Source organism: Arvicola amphibius, chromosome 7 (genome assembly GCF_903992535.2).
Source record: "Arvicola amphibius chromosome 7, mArvAmp1.2, whole genome shotgun sequence".
Classification (NCBI taxonomy): Eukaryota; Metazoa; Chordata; class Mammalia; order Rodentia; family Cricetidae; genus Arvicola; species Arvicola amphibius.
In genome coordinates, this window is record NC_052053.1 from 67,852,406 (window position 1) to 67,874,273 (window position 21,868).

At 50.5% G+C, this 21,868-nt stretch overlaps 1 protein-coding gene across 1 annotated transcript; it reads right to left on the reverse strand.

The window, feature by feature from the left end:
• Positions 1 to 17,743: 17,743 nt before the first annotated feature.
• Tmem121 (transmembrane protein 121) lies at positions 17,744 to 18,700 on the reverse strand. Its single transcript, XM_038335735.1, has one exon. It carries the CDS (start codon positions 18,698 to 18,700, stop codon positions 17,744 to 17,746), a length of 957 nt encoding a protein of 318 aa, XP_038191663.1.
• Between the last annotated feature and the right edge of the window lie 3,168 nt (positions 18,701 to 21,868).

Genomic DNA, 21,868 nt, shown 5'->3' on the forward strand with positions numbered 1-21,868 from the left:
GATAGATAGATGATATTTGATTTGGGGGGGGGGGGGTTTCAAGACAGGGTTTCTCTGTAGCTTTAGGGCCTGTACTGGAACTAACTCTTGTAGACCAGGCTGGCCTCGAACTCACAGAGATCCACCTGCCTCTGCTTCCCGAGTGCTGGGATTAAAGGCATGTGCCACCACCGCCCGGCAATATTTGACTTTTTGAGACAGAGTTTCTCTGTGTAGTCCTGGCTGCCCTGGAACTCACTCTGTAGACAAGGCTAGCCTTGAACTCACAGAGATCCACCTGCTTCTGCCTCCTGAGTCAGCACTCAAGATTAAAGGTGTGTGTCACCACAGCCCAATTTCTGGTTTCAAACATTGTAGAAGGAGCTGCGGGTAGGCCTGCTTTTTGTCCTGCCCGGCTCCTAGCCGCCTGGCTAGCTTATGCCCCGAAATAACAACACACAAATTGTATTCATTTAAACACTGCTTGGCCCATTAGTTCCAGCCTCTTATTGGCTAACTCTTACATATGGATTAACCCATTTCTAATCATCTGTGTAGCACCACAAGGTGGTGGCTTACCAGGAAAGATTCTAGCCTACATCCGTCTCGGGTCGAAGAAGCATGGCGACTGCCTCATTGCCTTCTTCCTCCCAGCATTCTGTTCTGTCTTCCCCACCTACCTATGTTCTGACCTATCAAGCCAAGCAGTTTTCTTTATTAATTAACACATAGAGAGATGACCCTCCTCCATCAAAACATTATACTTTGTCATTTTATAGTGATTGCTCTGGAGGCATTCAACTCTTTTATGGAATTTATTGATCCTATCATCAATCCAACAAGACTTATATACAGCCTAATCAAAGTCTCCACAGAACCCCACTCTCTTGCCCAATCATGTCGATATTCTCTGGTCCTACACCCTATGGTGTTTGCCATCATGCCCTTTCTCCAACAAGTAGCTGCTCACTTGGCTTCTTGCATCTCCTATAGCAGCTACCAGATCTCTGCCTGGGACAATGTCCTTAGACTGTTCCCAGTGGGATCTCTTCTGCCTAAAATGTCTTCATTGTACCCCTGCAGGAAGCAGACGACTCCACGGCACCAGCTTGGAAGAAGTCAGGATTTGATGGAGACACTGGCCCAGGCCTAGGCAGGTCAAGGCATCTCAACTTTGGGGTCATTAGAGTCTTGTCAGGGTCCTGTAACAACACTGGCAGGCAAGTAGCCTTCAGTGGCCAAATGACAGTGCTTGGGCACCCTCTGGTGGCCTCTCTGCATTACTGCATCTCTGTCAGCCCCACCCAGCCAGGCCCAAGCCCATTTGCTCCTCTCTACCCCCTGCTGAGTCTTACCCAATGTCTGTCGCCCCTCAGGGGCATGGCCTCTACTCCCAGGACTCACCTGGGCAAGCTCTTGAGGCCCATTCCTTAAACTGGGGAGGGAACACAAAGACTACAAGCCCTCCTCCACCACAGCCAGATGCCTCAGAAGGTTTCGGTGAAATTCTGCCCCTCCCCTTGTCCTGCCCCTGAAATGCTACACCACTGGCTGATTCCCAGAAGGCTTCTCTCCTGCAGCCAGAGTTCAAACAGTCCAAAGAGGGCATCATCTACCAACACTCCTGAATCATGAAAGCATTCCTCTTGATCTTAATCGTAATATGGCAAATAAAATCCTTTCCACGTAGCCGGTCGGTGGTGGCGCACGCCTTTAATCCCAGCACTCAGGAGGCAGAGGCAGGCGGATCTCTGTGAGTTCGAGACCAGCCTGGTCTACAAGAGCTAGCTCCAGGACAGGCTCTAAAGCTGCAGAGAAACCCTGTCTCGAAAAACCAAAAAAAAAAAAATCCTTTCCACGTCAAATTTCCACAATGAAACCGAATTCACACAGTACTCACCCACAGAAAAGGGTGACCTCGTGGTTTCCTCTGCCATTATGACTATCAGTTTTATTAATTTCACCTAATCAAATTTTCATAGCACTGATTGTACCAAGAGCCTCTAGTTTCCATGCCAAGCTCTGGTCAGCACGAACGTTTCCAAGTGCAGTTTATAAAATAAATAAAATGTGTTTATTCTTTTATCCATAATATTCCAAACTCACTGAGTAGGACTGAAGTCTTATTAAAGCCAGTCTTTCTGGGAGTAGAGGGATGAGCCTATGGGACACTGTGGCAGAAGGAGCCCATGCTTGAGGGGAGCCTGGGCTACACAGTGAAACCCTGTCAAGACACAAACAGGCTCTGACAAACGCAAACATTTTTGAGTCTTTCGCTCAAACATGAAAGTTGAGGACTGGAGAGATGGCTCAGAGGTTAAGAGCACTGGCTGCTCTTCCAGATGTCCTGAGTTCAATTCCCAGCAACCATATGGTGGCTCACAACCATCTGTACTGAGATCTGGCGCCCTCCTCTGACGTGCGGGCATACATGGAGGCAGAATGTTGTATACATAATAAATAAATCTTGAAAAGAAAGAAAGAAAGAAAGAAAGAAAGAAAGAAAGAAAGAAAGAAAGAAAGAAAGTTGAACATGTACACTCACCAGTGTTCTTCTCCAAAATCCCACCAAGACAGAATCTGATAACAAAGCCAGATACTTCTCTGCCCCCTCCCTTGAGGTTGCCCCGCATCCCAGTGTTCCCAGTACGCTCCTGCTCTCAGATGAGGAAACTGAGGCATGGGGCAATTAGGTTGTACAGTAAGGATATCACAGCCAAAATACGAACCTAGGTAAGTGCCTGTGACCAATAACTAAACTGACAAGGTCTGGAGAAGAGAGAAAGAGGTGCTATAGCAAGATCTGGAACCACTCCTGGAGATGCAAGTAAGTTCAAGCCTAAAGATAAGGCAGCAGTGGGCGGGCATGGGGTGAAATACAAGGCAACCAGATTCACATTGCAGCTCCAGGAAGGTTCAGAGGCCAGAGGCAGAAGGGCAGCCATACAGTGAGCGGGGACAGAGAGTTCTCTGTCTAGATCTTATCCCATTTTTAATTGGATTATTTGGTATTTTGATGTCTCGTTTCTTGAGTTCTTTGTATATTTTGGAGATCAGCCTTCTGTCAGATGTGGAGTTGGTGAAGATCTTTTCCCAATAGAAACCCATTTCTATTAGTTTATATTTTACCATGAGGCTTGTGGCCTACCAGCAAGGTTCCAACTATCTGTTCACAGCAGCGGCTACATGGCGTCTCTCGACTTTGCCCTCTTTCTCCCAGCATTCAGTTTAGCACACACCCACACACCCAGCTCCACTCTGCTTTATCAGAGACCAAGGCAGATTCTTTATTCATTAATCGATAAAAGCTGTGGGAACTGCAGCCCCAAGTTATGAGACCCCTGCCCCCTTTTGAGGTGCTTATCTGCAAAGAAAACATAATAAATTCCCTCTGCTCCTAGAGCGGGGAAAAGGAAGGAATTTTGAGTGCATGGTGACCGTTCCTTGATCCCTGCCAGGGTCAGGTCACAGTCCCTTCGCAGCCCCCTCCTCATTTGGTGCCATGGTATAAAAGCCAGCCCCAGCAGGACAATAAAGAAGCTGTTCCACCTCAACCTCGTGCTCTGTGCATTCATTCAATCCGGACACCGTCCGCCGAGATTCTTGGTTCCAGCCCGCGCTGGCGCGGCAAAAAGCAACACATATACAGAAGGACTTCTCACATCAAAGTTGCTTTCTTTTTTCCATTTTACATTTTTAGCTTCTTTGTTAAAATTCAGGTGTTCATAGGTGTGTGGGTTAATATCGGATTAATATCAATTTGATTCCATTGGTCCATCTTCCTGTTTTTATGCTAGTATCAAACATTTTCATTACTATAGTTCTATAATAGGGTGTGAAGTCTGATGGTGATACCTCAAGATGGTTTGTTTTTTATTTTTGTTTTTGTTTTTTATTGTACAGGGTTGTTTTGGCTATCCAGGGTTTTTTTGTTTTTCCATATGAAAGTTAGTATTGTTATTTTGAGGTCTGTGAAGAGTTGTGCTAGGATTTTGATGGGGACTGCATTGAATCTGTAGATTGCTTTTGGTAGGATTGCCATTTTACTATGTTAATCCTACCTATCCAAGAGCATGGGAGATCTTTCCATTTTCTGATATCTTCTTCAATTTTTTTCTTCAAAGATTTAAAGTTCTCATTATACAGGTCTTTCACTTGTTACTCCAAGATATTTTATGCTATTTGTAGCTATTGTGAAGGGTGATGTTCTCTGATTTCTTTCTCAGTATATAGGAGGGCTAATGATTTTTTTAGTTAATCTTGTATCCTGCTACTGAAGGTGTCTATCAATTGTTGGTGTTCCCTAGTAGAATTCTTGGGGTCACATATATATTATCATATCATCAGCAAATGGCAAAAGTTTGACTTCTTCCTTTCCGATTTGTATTCCATTGATCTGCTTTTGTTGTCTTATTGTTATTGCTATAACTCAAGGACTATTGACTAGATATGAAGAGAATAGACAGCCTTGTCTTGTTCCTGATTTTAGTGGAATTGCTTTGAGTTCCTCTACATTTAGTTTGATGTTGACTGTAGGCTTGCTGTATCTTGCCTTTATTGTGTTTAGGAATGTTCCTTGAATCCCTGATCTCTCCAGACCTTTATCATGAACATGTGTTGGACTTTCAGACAGAGTTTCTCTGTGACAACTCTGGCTGTTCTGGATCTGGTTTTATAGACCAGGCTAGTCTTGAACTTACAGAGCTTCGCCTGTCTCTGCCTCCCATGTGCTAGGATTAAAGGCATGTACCACCATGCCCAGCAGGAAGGGGTTTCCAGCGTTAAAGATTTAAGTGGGAAATGGGGGATTATGGGACTGGGAAGAGAAGATAAAGATTGGGTTGGCCAAAGCTAGGGATAAGTGAAGAAGTTTTAGGGGAATTCTCTACTTTGTAAGCTAACTAACATCCTGGAACTAGCTCTGTATACCAGGATGTCCTCAAAATTACAGAGATCAACCTGTCTCTGCCTTCTGAATGCTGGGATTAAAGGTGTGCACAACCACCACCTGGCCACATCTGGCTTTTTACATGGATATTGGGGATCAGCACCCAGGTTCTCTTTTTTTTGAAAGGCAGACTGCCACACACAGCGCCTCATTTGGATGTGTCTGGAGTCCTGGAAGCTTGACTACCCTATGTTCTCCCACAAAAGGACCTTGAGAGCTTGTTTGGAGGTTCTAGCAGGGGAGCGCAGTTACTCTATACCCTTGACAGAAGACGGGTCCTCCTCTATTCGGGGAAGGTCATCCTCTTCGTCCCCTTTGACCGAGTGCACAGCTTCGGGAGGGACACACATGGAGCGGTGAGGGAGGAAGGGGACACCCGCCTAGCCAGCCGGATCAGCCGAATCAACCCTGGCGATCAATGGGGTGGCAGAGGTCGCAGCCAGATCGCCCTCGCATCCCCAGGTTCTCACATCTATATGGCTCACACTTTGCCAGCTGAACCATTTCCCCAATTCTGTGTCCTGCTTTGTATAGTAAATAGCCATGCACTGGCTTTCATGGTGCCAGAAGATGCTTTGCAGGCTGCTGCAGGAAAAAGGCAGCAATGACTTTATCCAGCCAGTACATTCTTCAGTATCAGCCTGTGCAGAAAAGTGTGCCCCTTGTTGCAACAGTGCAAAGACTATTATGGGGTGACTGACTGTCCTATGACCAGATTTGAGGCCTACTCCATAGCAGAGTTTCATATGTGGTACTATAATCCTGTTGGGGAAAGTAATAGGCCCTAGGGTATAACCTGCTATTGTTATTTTGCTCAACACTCATGCTCTAAAATTGCCTACTAAAACCTTACTTTTGTCCCCACAGACCTGAGCTGCTCTCAACCTTGAGCAAAGGCGCCTCCTTTTGCATAGGGCAGCAGTCAGTGGCAAGATGCAGAGCTGGTCAGAGTACTAAGACTAGGAGACCAAGTGCTCAGCCCTAAACAGGACATCTGTAGCATCGTCCCCATCATCTAGGTTCAGGGGACATCGAGGAAGAGAACGCAGAAAGAAAGAGCCAGAGGATGGGAAGGAGTGTGTGAAATCCTTCTGGACAGAACACAGCCATTGCATTAGTGACCTCATAGCAGCTGTGGTTACCTGTGCAAGATCAACCTTACCAAAACCTCAGCATAGGTGGACAGACCATTTCCAAGACTCACCTCGTACTAAGGAGCTATGGTGAGAGATAGTTGCTAGGGGGCTGGAGAGATGACTCAGAGGTTAAAAGCACTGGCTCCTCTTCCAGAAGATCCGGGTTCAAATTCCAGCACCCAAATGGCAGCTCACAACTGTCTGTAACTCCAGTCCCAGGGAATCTGACACCAACACACATGAAATAAAGTTAAATAAGTTATTTTTAAAAAATAGATAGTTGCTAGGGAAGGGGGAAAAATCATTGTTTTTTGAGAATGTAGCTACTGTTAGTCTCCAGCTCCAGTGGATGCCCTATACCCATGCACATGCGAGCAGCACTAAGGGATTTAGTGAGTTATCAAAAGAAAAAAAAGACATAAATACAAGAGGGAAGAGGCATGCTGGGAGGGTTATGGGCTATGGGAGGGTTGCAAAGGGAAAATGGAGGACTATATGATCATATTTCATTGTAGACATGCATGAAATTCTCAAAAATAAATGAATATTTTTTTAAAAAAAAAGGGTGTGCCTTCCCAGATGCCTCTGACCTTGGAGAAGAACTTCATCCACAGACCGACTTCGTTCTTCACCCCCATGTCTGGAATATGCCACATGGTTCACCAGAGCTGGGATTTACATGTCTGGATTTCAGTCTCATCAGCATAGGAAGGAAGCCACTGGGACTGCTTACGGTAGCCACACAGAGTGTCAGCACAGACTAAGGCAAGAAAGGCATTTGAAAAAGAAGTCTAAGCAAGTCCTTCCCACAATCCCTCTGGCCTCAGCAGGGATTAAACTCGATGTGCATAAGGAACATTGAGTGCGCAGGGCAAGTCCAGCCCCCTCATGGCACAAGCCAGGAGAGGGGCTCCCCGTCCTCCTGAGCACTGGGTACAGAAGTACAGGAGGAAGTTAGGAGGACAGTCTCATGGCAGCAAGCTGTCAACCCTGAGGAACAACAGCCTGAGGGGCAGTGAGAGTACTAAGCATTTCCCTTCACAAGGGTCAAAGGACCCCAGGGCTGTGGGGGACAGAAAGAATATAAGAGTCAGAGGAAGGGGTCGGGTATTGTAAAATGCTGTCTTCCAGGCATGGCTGCCAAACTCACGGTATCTGTAATCGCCGGCACAACACCTATCCAAAACTGAACCTATCAACATCCCACTGCGTTGTTGAGGACTCATGAGGCCCCACTCTTTCCTGAGTATCTGAAGACCATAAATGGCTGCTGGAGGTGTAGCTATCGGTAAGGTGAGTGTGCTCTGAAAGTCCCTCACCCAGATGCCTCTAAACACACCAGGTCATACCCCCTAAAAAAGTCATGAGAAGCAGAAGAGGGACTAGCTGAGAAAAGGGAGGTGATTAGTGGGGCTGGAAGGAATGGGAACGAATGCCATCAAAGAACATCACAGACAAAAACGCTGCAATGAAATCCATTACTACACATATAGTTAACATATGCTAATAAAAAACTTTTTAAAAGAACAAAACTTGCCAGCCTCAAAAAATTCAATTGTGACTTACAAAAGAATTTATTTTCAAACCAAAACTGCATTTATCAAACTGACAATGAAAGTGCAATGGGAAATGCCGCCAACCAAGAGGCCATAGAGAGGGAGGTGGACGGGAGGACAGACGGAGAAAACACAAAATCAGAGATAAAAATAGGCTTGGCTATATCACAACTTCCAACGAGTGAATGTAAGTTAAGCTTGTCTTTCCAGCAGAGATTTCCATGGGGAATTTAAATAGCAAGCCCATATCCAAACCGTGTCCTCGACTCGGGTGAACTAGCACACAGCCCCTTCACATGTCTGGAGGCTGGGAGCCAGAGGACTGGCTGTTCTGCCCCTGTCTGGTGTCCCACTCAGTGGAGGGAAGAGCTCCTGCAACCTCTCTCGCCCAAATCTCGTCAGCTCCAGTGCATGCCCCCATCCCCAAATACTGCAGCACTAGGTCAGGACTGACCCTCTGCCAAGGAACGCTGAACTAGAGCTAGAATGTTCAAGTCAGGACTGTTCTGGAAAAAATCTAGAAATGATTAAAGTCGATTTGAAAGGGGTGGAATGACCATGCAATAGGCAGGTTGACTTGATGTCCTGATTAGATTTTTTTTTTTTGGTTTTTTTTGAGGCAGGGTTTCCTCTGTAGCTTTGGAGCCTGTCCTGAACTAGCTCTTGTAGTCCAGGCTGGCCTCGAACTCACAGAGATCCGCCTGCCTCTGCCTCCCGAGTGCTGGGATTAAAGGTGTGCGCCACCATCGCCCGGTGAGGACTTTTTTCTTATGTCAACCTGACACCAGCGGGAGCTATCTGGGAAAAGAAACTTCAGTTGAGAAATGCTGCCATCACATTTCTTGTCGACAAGTCTGTTGGGCGTGTTTTTGATTAGTGATTGATATGGGACGGCCCAACTCACTGTGGGTAATGCCACCCCTGGGCAGGTGCTCCTGGGTACTATAAGAAAGCAAACAGAGCAAGCCAGGAAGAGCAGGCCAGAAAGCAGTGTTCCACTGTGGCTTCTGATTAGCTCCTGCCTGCTGGTTTCTGCTCTGAGTTCCTGCCCTCGAGGCGCAAATGTGGCCTGAGAGTTTAAAGCTGAACTAAGCTCCTTCCCCTTAAGTTTGGTTATGTAGACTGGCCTGGTCTCAATCCACAGAGATCCCCTGCCTCTGCCTCCAATTACTGGGATTGCAGACACATGACACCACACCTGGCCCTGATCACTGGGATTGCGGACATGTGTCACCACACCTGGCCCTGATCACTGGGATTGCAGACACGTGCCGCCACACCTGACCCCTGATCACTGGGATTGCGGACATGTGTCACCACACCTGGCCCTGATCACTGGGATTGCAGACATGTGCCACCACACCTGTCCCTGATCACTGGGATTGCAGACATGTGCCACCACACCTGTCCCTGATCACTGGGATTGAGGACATGTGCCACCACACCTGGCCTGATCACTGGAATTGCAGACATGTGACACCATACCTGTCCCTGATCACTGGGATTGCAGACATGTGACACCACACCTGGTCTGATAACTGGGATTGTGGACATGTGCCACCACACCTGTCCCTGATCACTGGGATTGCAGACATGTGACACCACACCTGGTCTGATCACTGGGATTGTGGACATGTGCCACCACACCTGTCCCTGATCACTGGGATTGCAGACATGTGCCACCACACCTGTCCCTGATCACTGGGATTGAGGACATGTGCCACCACACCTGTCCCTGATCACTGGGATTGCAGACATGTGACACCACACCTGGTCTGATCACTGGGATTGTGGACATGTGCCACCACACCTATCCCTGATCACTGGGATTGCAGACATGTGCCACCACACCTGTCCCTGATCACTGGGATTGAGGACATGTGCCACCACACCTGTCCCTGATCACTGGGATTGCAGACATGTGACACCACACCTGGTCTGATCACTGGGATTGTGGACATGTGACACCACACCTGGCACATGATAGATTTTTTAACCATTTCTCAGAATAAATAAACAAAATGCCACAATATGGAAAGTTTTAATAAAATATGTAATAAAAAGTAAGCCACAGGGATTTTGTAAAGTTAAAAAATATACATTTCACAAATACATATAGATTCAATAACAGTAGCCAGGCTTTGTGGTACACGTCTGTAATTCCACTTCAGGACGGAGATATAGAAGAAATGCTGCAAGTTCAAGTCCAGTCAAGGATACATAGTGAGACCCTGTCTCCCTCAGAAAAATCTAAATTAAAAATAAATAAGTATGGGCTGGAGAGATGGCTCAGTGGTTAAGAGCACTACCTGCTCTTCCAGAGGACCCAGGTTCAATTCCCAACACCCACATGGCAGCTCACAGCTGTCTCTAACTCCAGTTCTGGGGGATCTGACACCCACACACAGACATATAAGCAGGCAAAACACATAAGATAGGTAAATCTTTTAAAAAATAAAAGCAAATAAGTAAATTGTATAGAAAGAAATCCTAAGAAACACGGCTGAAGGCTCAAGGTGTCAGTGCCGGAGTGGGAGGAGCCTCTTCCCACAGAGTCAACTCTTGTTTTGGGTGGCGAGAGCCTGTTACGTTATAAAAAAAGCACTTTAAATATGTGATGCAACTTGCCCACCACAGTCCCAAGGACGACTGTGCCTCTAGGTCTTTTCTAAGACCCATTGAAGCAAGGAGTGGTGACAAGTATGAGCCCTGTGACCCTAGCATGGTGAGGCCAAAGCAGGAAAACCTGCGAGTCGAGCCTACAATGATAAACAGCAAGATCCTGTCTCAAAATAACAGAAAAAAATCCATTTAAAGAAAATAAAACTGTGGCAGAATACAGACAGGGTTCCTTCAAACCCTACAAAACAATAATGAGCCAGGCCGTGGTGGCACACATTGTTAATCCCAGCACTTGGGAGGCAGAGGCAGGCAGATCTCTATGAGTTCAAGGCCAGCCTGCTCTACAGAGCAAGTTCCATGACAGTCAGAGTTACACAGAGAAACTCTGTCTCAAAACACCAAAAAGGGAATAATAATAATAATAATAATAATAATAATAATAATAATAATAATAATAATAATAATGGAATAGAAAACATAATTGGAAAGGAATCCACGGAAAGGGATATTCCCAAAAAAGAGTGAGCCTCTCAGCCCCACAAACAGTCAGGGAAAGGATGATGAATCCAGACTGCAGAGCTTGGCTGGCAGCCACTGCTACGACTCTGCCAAGGCCAGGCATGGGTGAGGACCTAGAGTTGAGATGCCCTCGTCACTGAGAACACTGGTCAAAGCGACGGCTGAAAAGACCAAGTTAGCAGGGCACAGCAGCCTGTGCTTCCAAAAGCTGGCTGACACGCCCAAGATGGCCCCTATCTTTGCTACTCCTGGTCACAGGGCACACAAAAAGTAAGCCCTTTCCCTGAGGGGAGCACACATCTGAGGTCTGAACAACAGAGATAAAATGGTTTGAAAGAGAGATAAAATGTCCTGCAGAGGAGCATGGGAACAGCATGGTTGGCCACTGATGGGCTTTGGGAAGTGATTGACTCCTGAGGGCTCTGACCTCATAGACGAAAGACTTACAATTTGATAGTATCATTAGAAGGGGTAGACACTGGGTGGAGGAGCCCACTTGAAGGAAGAAGGCCTTTGAAGGGGTCTCCGTCCACACACACCTGCCTGGCTGCCATGAGGTGTTTAGCCTCCTCCACCACACACTCCTGCCTGGCTGCCAAACACTGTCTTCCCTCAGGCTCAAAACAACAGAGCCGGCTATAGACTAAAACCTCTGAACCTATGAGACAAAATAAGTCTTCTCTACTTTACACTGTTCCTGAGATCTGTCTGTGAAGAAAACCTGCCTAGCACGGGAGAGTGGGCATGTGTGAGTGTGTGTGAGCATGTGGGGATATGTGTGAGCCCATGTCTAAAGCCAGCCCCCTGCCTGGCACAGGAGAATGGGCCTGTGCGAGCATGTGTGAACATGTGTGTGAGCATGTGTGAGCATGTGTGAGCAACGTGTCCAAAGCCAGCCTCCAAGCACCCCACAAAGAAATCCTACCAGGGTCTCTTTCAACCTCTTCGGCCCTCTCTCTGGCTACAACCTAAGGAAGCAGCTGGAATCCTAAAAGCACAACTCACACCAAGGAAAATGGTATGGACAGGAGGACCTTGGGTCCAGAAGAAGTGGCAACCTGGACCACCTGCCAGACTTGCAGCAGAGAAATGAGCTCCACTGGCTGAAGCACATACTCTCTCTGTGAACATCTGTACTGCTGTCACAACATGCTCCAGGCTGGGGGATTTATCAACACAAAGCTTACCTCTCGTGTTTCTAAAAGCTGGAGGTCCAAGGTCAAGATGACAGCAAGTTGTGTGTGGTGAGAGTTGACCTCTGCTGCCAAGAAGGCGCCTGCAGCATTCTCCCACTGGGTCATCAGAGAACAATGGGGAACTCCGCACTTTAAACACTTTTAAGGGCAGACCCTTCAACTAGGTCACTTTGGGTTTAAGGGTCAACACAGATTTTGGGAGGACACTGTCAAGCTGTACAGTTGCCCTGAGTTTTCTATCCCAGTGGATCAACCATGCCAATCCCAGCTCAAGTAAGCATAGAGTTCACTCAAATCAACCATGACACCAGGAGAAAATCTCAAGAAAACTGGAGTCTTATCACATGGAGGAGGTGGCTTCTGGGTCCTTGTGCTGGCTAGTTTTATGTCAACTTGACACAAGCTAAAATTATCTGAGAGGAGGGAACCTCACTTAAGAAAATACCTCCATAAGATCAGGCTATAGGCAGCCCTGTAGGGCATTTTCTTAATGATGGATCATGAAAGGACCAGCCCACTGTGAGTGGTGCCATCCCTGGGCTGGTGGTCCTGGTTCTATAAGAAAGCAGGCTGAGCAAGTTATGAAGATCAAGCCAGTAACCAGCCTTCCTCCATGGCCTCTGCATCAGCTCCTGCCTCCAGGTTCCTGCCTTGTTTAAGTTCCTGTCCTGAGTTCCTCCAGTGAGGAACAGTGCTGAGGAGGCCTAATAAACCTCTTCCTCCCAGGTTGCTTTGGTCACAGTGTTTAATCAGGGCAATAATGACCTCCTAAGACAGCCCTGTAAGGCCGGTCCTGACCAGGCCTCCTCAGAGTCCTAGCCTTTGCCTCCCTCCTGCACTCTGCCCTGTGTTCCTCCCCCATGACCCACTGTTCTTTCTTCACCCACCCAAAGCCCATGCATCTTGATGGGGCCAGCACCAGGAACATTCCTGCCACCAGAGAATTCCCACATACCTACAGGCTTGGCACATACCTGCCCCACTCAGACGGAGCCAAGGATAGCCCTCCTTGCCCACCTCTGGTTGAGGAATCCTTTGTGTTTATTTTCTTCTCTTGTTTTCACAAGTGAAGTTACTCATGTCTTACCGTGGGAGTAGTCCCTGCTCCTCACTTTATCCTAGGCTGTTAGCAAAGGAGTTCCTAGGAGGCAGGGCAAGCCATCTGAATGAGGAAAGAGTAGAGTTTTCTGGCGCAATTAGTTGGTATCTTTCATAGTTTCTTTGCTCTCAGGAATCTGACCACAGGAAGTTTCACCTATTAAGATGAGTGGGCTTGATTTTGACGAAATACAGTTTTATTTTTCTTTCTTTTTTTTTCTTTTTTTGGGGGTTTTGTTTTGTTTTGCTTTTTTGCTTTTTGTTTTTTGGGGTTTTTTGTTTTGGTTTGGTTTGGTTTTTTGAGATAGAGTTTCTCTGTGTAGCTTTGGAAATCTTTCCTGGAACTCACTCTGTAGACCAGGCTGGCCTCAAACTCAGAGATCCACCTGCCTCTGTTGAGTGCTGGGATTAAAGATGTGCGTCATTACTTCGAGGCCACTGTTCTACAGATGTGAGTGTGCTTGGGAGTGGAAGATGAAGAGTCACAGGTCCAGGCTGTCTCCTGTGCTGGGACCAAACTGGTAAGGACAGTCTGGTCCTATCCCATCATCACTCCAAATAGTATCACAATAAACAAAGATCAAATGGGCATTCCTAAGCATCCCTCCTTCCTCAGAAGCCCTAGCTTGGGACCCAAAGGGACCCAAGGCCTGAACTAGCTGCTAGGAGAGCCTCTATCTATACCTTTTCTCTCTGTTCCCATGCTTGGTCGTGTCTGGGACTTGACTTTGAGAGCTTGCCACAGTGTCATGGCGGCAGAGAAAACATTGTCTCCTGGTCCCAAGATCAGAATCCCCAGCTCAACGGGCAGCACATCAGAGCCTGACGATATTGTTTCCTCTTGGCCCAGTCCAAGGGAGGCAGAAAGGACCTGGCTGGTGTTGCCCAACACAGCTCACCACAGCCCACCTCCTCTGACACTAGCTAGTGTGGCACGGACAGAACTGAGGTCTTCGAGGCTTGTCCAGGCCTTGGCACACAGTCCTCAATGCTGCCCTCACCCCTTACCGAAGCCTGGCTAGGGAAAGGTAGAGCCAATGCACACAACCTTCTCTTCTCACCTGGGCCAGAAAAGGGCTTAGATATGGTTAGTCTACAGCTTTGCCGAAAGGAGAAAAACACCAGCTCTACCTTTCTTTAATGGGGCTAAAGATTTAGCTCAGTTGGTAGAGTGCTTGCCCATCATGCATGAAGCCTGGGTTTCATACAGCAATGCTTTTTTAAAAGGGTTGTGAGCACGGTGTTCATGCCTAGAATCCCAGCTCTGGGAAGGTAGGGGCAGAGGATTGGGAGTTCAAGGCCATCATCCTCAGCGTCATAGTGAATTCAAGGCCAGCCTGGGAGACGTGAGACCCTGTCTCAATAAAAAAGCAAACAAACTGTACAAGTCAAGAAGGTAGTACCTATATTCTCAGCTGCTCAGGAGGCTGGGGCAGGAATGTCACTGGAGCCCACAAGTTTGGGGACAATCTATGCAACAATATGAGACTCTCATCTTAAAACCTAATAGTTCGACCAGGCGGTGGTGACACACATCTTTAATCCCATCACTTGGGAAACAGAGGTAGGCAGGTCTCTGTGAGTTCAAGGCTAGCCTGGGTCAGCCTGGTCTGCAGAGTGAGTTCCAGGACAGCCAAAGCTACACAAACCCTGACTCAGAAAACCAAAAGTGAAGAAACAAAACAAAATTAATAGTTGGGAAAGCTAAGAGGGGTTCTGTGTACTTGCTACTTTTGTAGAGTACCAGAGTCCAGTTCCCAGCACCAGAACACAGGTTCTGCTGACCTGTGTAGACTCTGGTTAAGATCTCAGATCTCAGAAAGGTCAGGCTCCCTACAGTAATGCCGCTGTCTCCCGGAACAGTACAAGTTGAGCACACAGCAGGGCCCATGTTGGGGACGTGGGCATAGGTGGTTAATGTATCCAGACAGGGACTTCTCTGTCTCTTAAGTGAGTCTTGCTACATAAGTTAGAAACATCACATGACCTTGCCTGGGAGGAGGTGAACAGGATGAACATGCTCTTGATGACATCAGGGATGGGTCAGTCCCTTGGAGGGACACAGCACCTGGGCATAGCCTTGATGCCCATTTCTCTTTCTCTGCTCGCCACAAATGGGCTGAAAGCTGGCTATCCATGCTCTCTGCATCCTGAATCATTTGCCCAAGCTCTCAGGGAGCATTTCCCTCCCCAGACCCCACAGGCACTTCTAGCAACCTACCCACCACACCCTCCAGTGCCTTCCAGTACCCAGCCTCCTGTCCTCTCCTTCCTTGGGCCTCCTTTGCTGGTTGGCTCATTTGTCTAAAATACTCTGGAGGCTTCGCCTTTGACCTGTGACTTCTTATACTTCACACAATCTCAGAATCCCCTCCTAAAACAGGCACTAAACCCACTTCAGGGTCCTCACAGTGAGCACACCCTGACCCTCCATTCCTCCCAAGCCCATCTGAGGGCTAGAGCCTAGGAAGAGCCCTCCATACCAGTTCACCTCACAGGGAGTGGCTCCCAAGTCTGTTCACTACCCGCCTCCCTGCACTTTTGCAGACATCAGCTTCCTTACCCAACTCTTCACCTGAAGTGTTCAGTGGGGGCCCCATGATTACAGCTATCCCCCCCACACGGTGCCTTTCCCAGCTCCAATCACATAGCCCACACTTACATCCCTGGGACACTTGCTGTTTGAGGGCCCATGTCCTGAGGACTAGCTCTGCCCAGTGCCTCTCCCAGATGCCCATCATACCCAGTCTTCTTGAGGTTCTTGGGTCAAGGTCAGCCACCTAGCACCGGGATTTATTAACCAAGAATGAATTGAGGAGCACAAGGGGACCCCTAGCTTCCCCCTCCACAAGCCACCTCGAGAAGTTAGGGAAGGAATGGCTAGATTCAGGTTGATGTAAATGGAAACACAGAGACCAGACAGATAGGCTGGCCCTGGCTTCAGCAAGGGAAGAACACAGGCAACAGTCCAGACACTCAGATTTACAGCTCACCCCTTGAGCCTTATCTATTGTGCTCCCCATCCAAGAAGGCACAGAGCCAAAGACAGGCAGGGTCTGCCCACTAACTGAGGAACTCTTTCAGGCTGTGCCATGCCACTCTCCATATCGTAGGCCTCCACTCTCTAAGCCTGTGCTTGGGTTGCAGTGTCGTGGGAATGTGGAACCCAGAGCCAAGGCCTTCAGGGTGCTCATCAAGCACTGAGGGGATATAGTCAGAGGTGGGGACAAGGCCCACTATGGAAGGCAAAAAGAGAGGCACTGGCCACACTCCACCAGGTGAGGGGTGTAGCCATGGGTCCTCCCTGTGCCCCTGAAGAGCTGTCTCCAAGGACAGCCGCTTGCAAAACAGGTGACTTCTCCAGACTCAGAGAAGCAACTCTCTGGGTAGGGAAGGGACATCCAGAGGTGGGCACAGTCAGTGCATCCAGAGGTGGGCACAGGGATGGAGCTATCCTGCCGTGCATAGCTGGATCCATGCCCCTCTACAACAGGTCAGACTGGACAGCAGACCCACTGCTCTGGATCACAAGGATGTAGATGTGAGCACTGGGCAATGCAGTGAACACAGGCCTGGCAGGTCATGGGTCTGCATGGTGCTGCAGGTGCCAGGCCTGGAAGATATGTAACCATTACCCCTCACGGGTAAGGCCCTTCAAACACCCTCGCTGAAGATCCCTGCCACAACGAGACCCTCCTAGGCCCAGTGAATTCAGGGTGGAGGTCAGGGAGAGACCGCCTGCAGACAGACAGTCAAGGTCTGTGCACTTGGCCAGGGCACTGCGGGACTGGCCAGTGTCTGGGGCAGGGCCAGGCTGGGGTGACATGAGGCCAGACCGCTCTTCTGGCTGAGGCTTCATGCAGCTTCAACTTAGGAACAAAGCTGGCACCTGATCCCGTTTGATACTGGCAGTCATGAGCCCAAGTCACCCACAGGCAGAGAGAGTTTGTACAGGAAGAGAAGAAGTATAGGACACTTGTGAACCCGAGTTGGGAATGGCCGGGACATGAGGCCTGAACAACTGTAGAGACTGAGGAATAGGGGAGAGGAAGGTCAGGATACCTCAGCAAGAGCAGTCTGTAGGGGCAGGTGCAGGGAGGTGGGAGAAGAGTGTCTCTGACACAGGGCCACAGTGGACCCCACCCAGGAGCTACTGAGAATCACCTGAAGAGACCCCAGAAATACCTGTTTGATCCAGAAGTACCTGGCTGCCCCGGGGTGCCCAACGCTCACCAGTCCTTGCCATTCTGCCCAGTTGTTAGGCAGGGAACTCATGAAACAGGAAGAACAGCCAGGCCTTGGGTACAAAACTGTAAACACAAGTCTTTAAAATGACAGAGGCCTCCCTGGCCCCAAACTCCGAGCCAGGGGCCCCTACCATAGGTCCAGATCTCCTGGAACATTGCCCTCCCTTCCCACCCTGGCAGCCCAGCAAGGGTTGAGGCATCTATCTCCACTCGGGACCAGGCCTCACCAACTGCCCTGTGCATCGAGGTGAGCCAGTGGAATGGAAGCTGAGGGTCCATGGTCCAAGGGATTCCTGAGATGAAGAAGCAGACGCGCCCCAAAACCTCAGGCACTCACTGCGCAGGTACTCACAGCACCTGTCCCTAATGGGAGCCTGCCCCATCCCATCCCATGCAAACCGCGCGCAGCTAGTCCAGCGTCTGTGCGGCCCGCGGGGCCCTGTCACGTGTCCAACGCATCACGAGTGGGTGAGGGTCCATGAGGGCGCACTGGAGGACCATGCAGTGGTGGAGGCTGCGGCACCGAGTTGCGCTGAGAAGGAGGCGGCTGCAGCTCAAGCGCAAGCGCAGGTGGTGGAAAGTCGCGAACCTGGCGACGGTACTCGAGGAACGTGCAGGCCTTGGTGGCCAATGCCACCACGTTCTTGCCCACGAAGATGGCTGAGACTCGGCTATCTCGGAAGAGTGCCATGTTGGCGGCACGGGCTAGCACGGCCACCACATTGACAGTGGCGAGGCTGAGTACCGGGTACAACATCATCTTCTGTGGTGCAATGTGCTCCCCTTGCATGCTGACCTCGCTGAGCGCCACGCAGGGCAGCACCAGCAGCAGCATGTAGCAATAGAAAAAGGTGAGGCCTTCGGCCCACAGCGGCAGCCCGGTGCGCGGTGGCTCCCAGAGGTTGGCCTGCATGTCCAACAGATCCAGCAAATCTAAAGCCACCCAGAAGAGGCGGCCACGAAGGTCCTCGCGCTTTCGGAAGGTGCGCACATACTCCATGCGATCTAGTGCCACGAGCAACAAGAACAGGCCTGGCACGCACACTGACAGCAGCAGTGTCAGTGCCTTGCGAGCCACCGGGTCGGCCGCTCCACGCCGCGCCGCCTTGTAGTTCTGAAAGATGAAATAGAGTTTGATCTCCAGCACGAAGATATAGAGGAACCAGAGGATCATAGCGTAGCCACGCTTGGCTGTGCGCACCTCGGCACCCACCCACACGGCCACATAGCGCAGCACCAACAGGAAGCACACATCGCCTACCAACACAATTATGCACACGCCGATCTTGCGCGGGCCCTGATTCTGCTCCACCAGGTATGCGTCCATGACTGCCATACTGCCCATGATCACCAGCGTGGTCAGGCACACGTGGCGCCGGTCGGGAGGCGGCAGCACCATGGTCAGCGGCCCGGGCTCGGCCCTGGCGCGCAGGCCCCACACAAAGCAGGACGAGGTCCTGCCTGTTGTGTCCCAGAGAGCAGCGAACGGGAAGCTCAACCCTCCGGCATGGCGCAGCGCATCCCGATGCAGGGGTTTGTCCAGCTGCCTGGAGTGTGCTGCCGCTCCCAGCCAGCGAGTTCGGAACCTGGGAAAGACCAGATACAAGTCAGATTGTGCGGCAGAGTGGCACGGAGGCTAGGGTTGGCAGGACGTACGCCAGCCTTCCCAGGCCTGGCTGTTTCCTGCATGTGGTGCTGTCCCCACGACGAGTGCAGGAGGCCTCCTTGGACGCACGCACGCGCCGCTGCTAGCACCCAAGACCTGAAGCCCGGGAACGAGCCCTCCAGAGGGCGCTGCAGCCCCACCTGAGGGACCGATCTCATTCCCGCCACTGCCAGGAAGGAAATGGAACGGAAGTGGTTCCCCCCCCCCCCCCCCCCCCCCCCACCGCTCCGGCCGCCACTCTAAAAGCCCTGGTGATTTGTCGTGGCTGGACCCAAACCTCCGTCTCTCCTGGCTCTGACATCCTGGACCACAACGCCCGGACCGGCGGCTTTAGGCCACTTCTTTGGAAGGTTCTGGGCATTTTGAGGTAGCTGTGCTGTACTAGGCGCACAAGGAGAGTTGGAGACCCAGATCCCACCCTGGAGACAAGGCACTGAGCAAGTTTTTTAATCCTAGATGGACCGCCATCCAAAACCTGAGATACCCACCCTCCAAGTCCCTCGTACTTTCCTACGACTGCCTTGTACCCCACCACCCCTCTTTCCTCTATCCACAGCTCAACCTCTCCCCTTCCTGAGGCTATCTAGGGCAAAGCAGATCATTATCTTCCCTGACCCACCACCGCTAGCCCTCGCTCCGGAGAAGCCTCTGGAGAAGCGCTCTTCTCCTGGCCACACCTCCTGCTGTATCCTCTATCTGAATCAGCACACTTCCAGTTCCTCTGATGGGCTTCTGCTGCTGGCTCCCCTCCACCTTCAGGGCCAACCTCAGGAATGCTGTGGCAAGACAGTCTCTTCGAAAGTCCCTAAGACTAGCTGTCTTGTCTGTGGTACCCAGATTGTGGGTACTGATATCCTGGCAGCCTTCACCCACCCAGGCAAAAGTCACTTCCAACCAGGGCTCTCCTCTCCAGCCTCCTCTCAACACCTGGCATGAGGACTCTGTTTACTGTCCTGTCTAGACAATGACATAAAATTTATTGTCACCCCCGACAGTGATGTATTCCACCACAGTCCATGGTCCCGTCCTCTTCTCAGTTCTTGCTCCCTCTATTCACCCCCTTGGGTTCTCAAAACTACACCACAGCTTTAATAAAGTGTTTAGGGAGTCATCTGCCACACCAGGACCCCAAGGATCCACACACTCCACTTTCTCAGGTACACACTCCATTTTCACGCCCACTGGTGGCTCAGGCTGGCCCCAATCCTGATCACCTGGAACTCCATTGGCTACAGCCTAACACTGAGAATTTCCTTCCTCTTAGCGATTGTCCGGGCCAAGTAGTCTCTGCCGGCTAATCCTTTCTCCCCATCATTTTCACGCTATCGCTCCTTTGCTCAGTCACTGTCAAATGCCAAACGCCAGGAGCAAAAGGCTTTAAACTAGTAAAGGACAAATCCCAACCCCTAGGAGTGCCCTGGCCTCCAGAAAGCCAGAACCCAAGCCTGTCGTCCCCTCCCCCACACTCTGTCCTAGCCATGTTCCCAGGGACCAAGCCCAGGTCCACCTGCCCTGGGTCTCTCATGCCAGGCCCTAACGTCCATCTCTACCAAACCTGTCCACTGTTCAAACATCACACACAGATTCAGGGCCTCCAAGCTCTAAAATGCCTGCCTCTCCCTCAGGTTTGCATGGACCCCCTACTCGCTTGGTACCTCCAAAAGAGAGGCTGAGGCAAGGAAGGATCCTCCCTCCTCGACTCCGGAGAGGAGGGTCTAGCGGCTCCCAGCAGGTTGCGTCTCAGTTTGTCTTTCCCCACTAAAGGTTTCCCCAGTGATGCCTGGGCCTGGTTCCGCCGCCATGCAGCTGCCCCTGCCCATCCCACGGCCTGCAGCCTGGGGGCGGGAATAGCACAGGCCCAGCTGGCAGCCGCTGCTGCTGCCGCTGCCTCTGCAGCCGCCTACCGCCCAGTTCTGCCGACCCGCTCGGACCAGCAGCCCGCCTCTGCTGCCCCGCCGTTCGCATCCCACGCCTACCGGGCCGGCCAGAAGCAGCGCGCCGGCCGGCCCCGCCGAGCCTCAGCGCGGGGCCCAGGCGCTTGGAGCTGCGCTCCGCCCCTCCGCCGCGGGCACCGCCTCCGGTCGAGGCCCCGCCTTGCGCCCCTGGGACGCTCAGACCCTAGCCAAGAGAGGACCCGGGTCCTAGGGCCGTTGCGTATTACGGGTTGCCATGACGACAGTTCCGCGCAGCTCCTGCGCCCATGACAGGTGGCACAAGGTGCCAGACAATCAGGCATCCACTTCAGATCCCCGTGGTCTATCCTCTTGGCCTCAACACACGCAAAAAAAAAAAAAAAAAAAAAAAAAAATCGTCAGACAGGTCTCCTCAGTCCTCTTCACACCCTGAAATTCCTCTGTAGCCTTTCAATCTCAGACCTTGACCGCCACTAAAGTGATTCTGCTCACCTACAACAGGCAGACCGCTGGACCCGGACCTGCAGAGGTTGCCAGACGTAGGGGCGGGGCTGATTTATACCTCTGGGCCAGACCTCACCAGAAGCTCACAAGGACACCGTTGTCAGGGCCTAGATCTTAGCTCTATAGCTGTATACCCTGTGGGACTCTCAGTCAGTAGGAGGATGGGAGTGCATCAAAGAGAGCTAACCTGGCGCCAAACTTGACCTATCTCCATGTCCTGTCCTCGCTGAGCGCCCCATTCCTAACCTGCTATGCTGATAGCAGGGCACCCCTGTCACTAGAGGTAGCCAACAGGAAGGCTTACTGGTTACCTACCCTCTCCCATGCCCCCTCATCCCCTGAGCTGCAGTATCCCTCTGGCAAGCATTGAGGACAGAGCTGAAGGGACTAGAAGGGATGGAGCAGGGTTTCCTCAGCACCTGTCAGCACCCTAAACAAGACACTGGGTACACTGGTGGCCAATTCTGAGTAAGTGCAAATTCTG